This window comes from Aotus nancymaae, unplaced genomic scaffold, assembly GCF_030222135.1.
Source record: "Aotus nancymaae isolate 86718 unplaced genomic scaffold, 86718_ANA_hifiasm-v0.15.2.pri h1tg000033l, whole genome shotgun sequence".
NCBI lineage: Eukaryota > Metazoa > Chordata > Mammalia > Primates > Aotidae > Aotus > Aotus nancymaae.
In genome coordinates this window covers 54,072,119-54,077,674 of record NW_026988447.1, presented here as the reverse complement: position 1 = coordinate 54,077,674, position 5,556 = coordinate 54,072,119, and the positions used below count along the sequence as shown (strand labels likewise).

The following is a 5,556-nucleotide window of genomic DNA, read 5'->3' as shown; positions in this document are numbered from 1 at the left end:
TCTATTGCCAGTATGTTCCCAGGAACAGAGTGAGGTAAGCTCTGATATTCTAAACATAGTGCCCAAGGACATAACACTCCCTCAAAGCACTGAAATGTAACCAGACATGTAGGCATATTGCACACTCTTCCTCCATTGCTGCCTCCCCCAACAGATTATATTCTCTTTCTCTGAAGAATTTTGCTTAAAGGGCAGTTAAATTACTGGCACATAGCCTTGAACTAGTTGATAACTTGGCTTTATGCTTTACTATTGTGGGTCTTTTGGTTTTGAACATAGTCCTGGGAAAAATTTCCTATTCCTAGGATTTAGTCTATTTCTAGGGTAAACTAGACTAGGGTAGCACTTCTGAGCTTTCAACAGACAGTCTAATATGCTTAACAAACTTCTCACTTGGCAGAATTCAAACTTCAAACACTGTTTCCTGGAGTGTACAGTTACTGAAAAATCTGGTTAGTTCCCTGTACTTCTTGGATTCTTGCCCAAGCATGCATGATTCAGGAGTTAATCATGAGTTTGAGGAAGACTGTTTTAGTCCAATTTGTGCTGCTACAACAGACTACCCAAGACTGTGTATCTGTAAAGAATAGAGATTTACTTCTTATAATTTTACATTCTGCAAAGTCCAAGGTCAAGGAGCTGGCACATCTGACTGGTGAAGACCTTCTTGCTGCATCATCCTACAGTGGAAAACAGAAGGTGAAAAGAGCACACTCTGGAGGGCAGAAAGAAGATCAAATACATTCTTATATCAGAAACCCACTGCCATGGTAATAAACCCACTCCCCAAATAATGGCATTAATCTATTTGTAAGCCATTCTGACCTAGTCACCTCAAAGGTGTCATCTCTCAACACTGTTGCATTGGTGATTAACTCTTCAATACATTGACCTGGGGATACATTCAAACCATACCAGAGTTATATTTTCATTTTAGGGCTCTTTCATCTGTAACTCCCTGCTACCCAAAAATTAATTTCTCTACTTCTAACTGCATTTTGTAGTTACAAACATTTCTTCTCACTTATATAGCCAATAAAACTGTGACTTTTGAGAGAAGGTGAAGCAAGATGACTGAATAGAAGCCTTCACCAACTGTTCCACTACAAGAATATCAATTTAATGATAGTCTACATGAAAAAATCACCTTAATAAGAACCAAAAATCAGATAGCAATCACAGTATTTGGTTTTAACCTTGCACCATTAGAAGAAGCACTGAAGGCCGCTGCCGCCGTCGCCGTCTCCGCCACCGCCGCCACCGCTACAGAGGCCGAGCGGAGCCGTTAGCGCCGCGCCGCCGCCGCCGCCGCCGCCCGCCCCGCCCCGGAGCAGCCCCGGGCCCGCCCGCCCGCGTCCAGATTTTTGAAAAATACAATGTCTAATGGTTATGAAGACCACATGGCCGAAGACTGCAGGGGTGACATTGGGAGAACGAATTTGATCGTCAACTACCTCCCTCAGAACATGACCCAGGATGAGTTACGAAGCCTGTTCAGCAGCATTGGTGAAGTTGAATCTGCAAAACTTATTCGGGATAAAGTAGCAGGACACAGCTTGGGCTATGGCTTTGTGAACTACGTGACTGCAAAGGATGCAGAGAGAGCAATCAACACGCTGAACGGCCTGAGGCTCCAGTCAAAAACCATTAAGGTGTCATATGCTCGCCCGAGCTCAGAGGTCATCAAAGATGCCAACTTGTACATCAGCGGGCTCCCACGGACCATGACCCAGAAGGACGTAGAGGACATGTTCTCTTGGTTTGGGCAGATCATCAACTCAAGGGTCCTCGTGGATCAGACCACAGGTTTGTCCAGAGGGGTTGCGTTTATCCGGTTTGACAAACGGTCGGAGGCAGAAGAGGCAATTACCAGTTTCAATGGTCATAAACCCCCAGGTTCCTCTGAGCCCATCACAGTGAAGTTTGCAGCCAATCCCAACCAGAACAAAAATGTGGCACTCCTCTCACAGCTGTACCACTCGCCAGCGCGACGGTTTGGAGGCCCCGTTCACCACCAGGCGCAGAGATTCAGGTTCTCCCCGATGGGCGTCGATCACATGAGCGGGCTCTCTGGCGTCAACGTGCCCGGAAACGCCTCTTCGGGCTGGTGCATTTTCATCTACAACCTGGGGCAGGACGCCGACGAGTGGATCCTCTGGCAGATGTTTGGGCTGTTTGGCGCCGTCACCAATGTGAAAGTGATCCGCGACTTCAACACCAACAAGTGCAAAGGGTTTGGCTTTGTGACCATGACAAACTATGAAGAAGCCGCGATGGCCATAGCCAGCCTGAATGGCTACCGCCTGGGGGACAAGATCTTACAGGTTTCCTTCAAAACCAACAAGTCCCACAAATAACTCGCTCATGCTTTTTTTTGTACGGAATAGATAATTAAGAGTGAAGGCGTTGAAACTTTTCTTGTTAGTGTACAACTCATTTTGCGCCAATTTTCACAAGTGTTTGTCTTTGTCTGAATGAGAAGTGAGAAGGTTTTTATACTCTGGGATGCAACCGACATGTTCAAATGTTTGAAATCCCACAATGTTAGACCAATCTTAAGTTTCGTAAGTTATTTCCTTTAAGATATCTATTAAACAGAAATCTAAGTAGAACTGCATTGACTAACCAGTCCCTCTGGATGGTGGTGAACCTGAAGCATGCTTTAACCTCTAAGACTGTCTAACACGCGTTTCATTCAGTGTCTCCACAGACCGGGTAGCAAAAAAAGAAAAAAAAAATCACCTTTTAGTTTTAGTTTTGAATCTAAAGATGTTAGACAGATGCTGAGTGTGCGTTTTCTCAACCACTTCACCATTTTAAGCAATGTGTATGCTTTGGTTGACAGGAAGTTGCTTCTCCAAGCAGGTCCCGTTGCCACCTCCTGCTCACTCAGTCCCGGACTCTGCCGAGTGGTCCTGGGAATGGCGGCGGGCCCGTCCAGCGTGAGCCACCACTGGGACTAGGGCCACATGCCGGGCCAGGCCCTCCAGAGAAGGACTCAAACGTGTTTTGTAAGCCCAGGCACCAATGGGAACGGACCAAAGAGTTTCAGGGAAACTCCAGTATATTCCAGAGTCAGATCTAAGCTCCAGGCACGCCTGAAGATGTGTTGCTACTCTGACACCCCGAGTTTCTGTCCACACATTGCATGCATGGCGCCCCCCACATTGGATACTCTTGTTCACGATCATTTCTCCCGTTTCTAAGAGCATTTAACATAGCTTGGAGGCGTAAGATGGCTCTGTTTTTTAATAACACAGAAACATTTGAGCATTGTATTTCTCGCATCCCTTCTCGTGAGCGCTTAGACCCTTTTCTATTTTAGTCGGATTTTGTTTTGAAATTTTGCTTTTGTATGAACACTCAGCAGAAAAGTACTTACTTCTTGCCAGTTATCTATTAACCAAAACCTTTGATTTGTAGTTTTAAAGATTAACCCTCAAAGTTCTCTTCATAACTGCCTTGACATTTTGGGTTGTTCTGTTCTGTTAATTTTCTTTTGCTTTTTTGTGTTTTTTGTTTGTTTTTACTTTTGCATTTAAGACCATTAAATTTGATTTTGTTTTGCTCGGAAAAAAAAAAAAAAAAAAAAAAAAAAAAAAAAAAAAAAAAGAAGAAGCACTGAAGAGGGTAGGAAAGACAGTCTTGAATTGCTGATGCCACCTGTTCCCCATCCTGCAATTTAAGATAACACAGAGAAGGAATTCAGAATTCTATCATATAAACTTAACCAAGAGAATGTTTGATGATACAATGGAGCTCCAGTACATCTGTCAGCAGATTTCTGAGTGGAAACCTTACAGGCTAGGAGAGAGTAGTATGACATATTTATAGCACTGAAGAAAAATAACTTTTACCCTATAATAGTATATTTAGTAAAAATATACTTCAAACATAAAGGAGAAATAATGCCTTTCCCAGATAAACAAAAGCTGAGAGATTTCATCAATAGCAGACCTGTCCTACAAAAATTGCTAAAAGAAATACTTCAAAAAGAAAAATACATTAATCAGCAATAAATAACTGAAGGGAGAAAACTTGCAGGTAATAGTGAGTATTGTGAACATAGCAAAACAGAATATTATGATGCTGCAACTGTGTAAACTGCTTTTATTCTAAGTAGAAAGGCTAAACAATGAAACAATTAAAAATAATAACTACAAGAACTTGACAAAGAACAATAAGATATAAATAGAAACATCAAAAAGTTAAAATGTGAGGGAACAAAGTTAAAGCATAGAGTTTTTAATATTAGTTTCCTTTTTGCTTGTTTGTTTATAAAAATAGTGTTAACTTGTTATCAAGTTAAAATAGTGGGTTATAAGATAGTATTTGCAAGCCTCATAGTAACTTCAAACCAAAAAATATGCAAGAGATATACAGAAAATAACAAAAAACAAAATTATATCACAAGATAAAATCACCTTCACTAGAGGAAGAGAGGATGGAAAGAAACAAGAAAGAGAAGACTCCAAAACAACAGAAAACAAATAACAAAATGGCAAGAGTAAATTATTACTTATCAGTAATAACATTGAATGTAAGCAGACTAAACTCTCCAATCAAAAGGCATAGACTGGCTGAATGGATGAAATAACAAGACCCATTGATCTGTTGCCTACGGGAAACACACTTCACATATAAAGAAACTCTTTATTTTTACATAAAAATAAAGAGATGAAAAAAGATATTCCATGCCAATGGAAACCAAAAAAAAAGAAAAGGAGTCACTATACTTATTTCAGACAAAATAGATCTCAAGGAAAAAAGTATCAGAACAGACAAATGATAATGATAAATCGGTCAGTTTAGACAGAGTATATAACAATTTTAAATACATATGCACCCAAAACTGGAGCACCCTATATATATATATAAAATATTATTAGAGCTAGACACAGAGATAGGCCTCAACAAAATAATAGGTGGAGACTTCAACACCCCACTTTCAGCATTAGACAGATTTTCCAGACAGAGAATCAACAAACCAACATCAGACTTAATCTGTAGACAAAACTGGCCCGATAAATATTTACAGAACATTTCACCCAAGATCTGTGGAACACATATGAATCATTCTCAAGGATAGACCATGTGTTAGGTTACAAAACAAGTCATAAAACATTCAAAAAATGAAATAAAATCAAACATTTTCTCTGACAACAATGGAGTAAAACTGGAAATTAATAACAAGAGAAATTTTGAAAACTATACAAATACATGGAAAATAAAGAATATGCTTTCAAGTGACCAGTGAGTTAATAAAAAACTAAGCAAAAAAATGAAAATTTTCTAGAAATAAATGATAATGGAAACATGACATACCAAAACCTATCAGATACACCAAAAGTGGTACTAAGAAGTTTATAGCTGTAAGAGCCTACATCAAAGAAGAGGAAATAATTTAAATGAATAATCTAATGATGTGTCCTAAAAAACTAGAAAAACAAGAGCCAACCAAAACCAAAATTAGCAGAAGAAAAGAAAAAATGAAGATCAGAGCAGAAACAAATGCAACTGAAAGAAAATAAAATCAGAAATAAAAAAGGAGACATT

At 39.6% G+C, this 5,556-nt stretch overlaps 1 protein-coding gene across 1 annotated transcript; it reads left to right on the top strand.

Annotated features, from left to right (window-relative positions):
* Window positions 1–1,334: 1,334 nt before the first annotated feature.
* On the top strand, window positions 1,335–3,591 carry LOC135277800 (ELAV-like protein 1). Its single transcript, XM_064383998.1, has one exon. It carries the CDS (start codon window positions 1,377–1,379, stop codon window positions 2,355–2,357), a length of 981 nt encoding a protein of 326 aa, XP_064240068.1. The 5' UTR covers window positions 1,335–1,376; the 3' UTR covers window positions 2,358–3,591.
* Window positions 3,592–5,556: the final 1,965 nt, after the last annotated feature.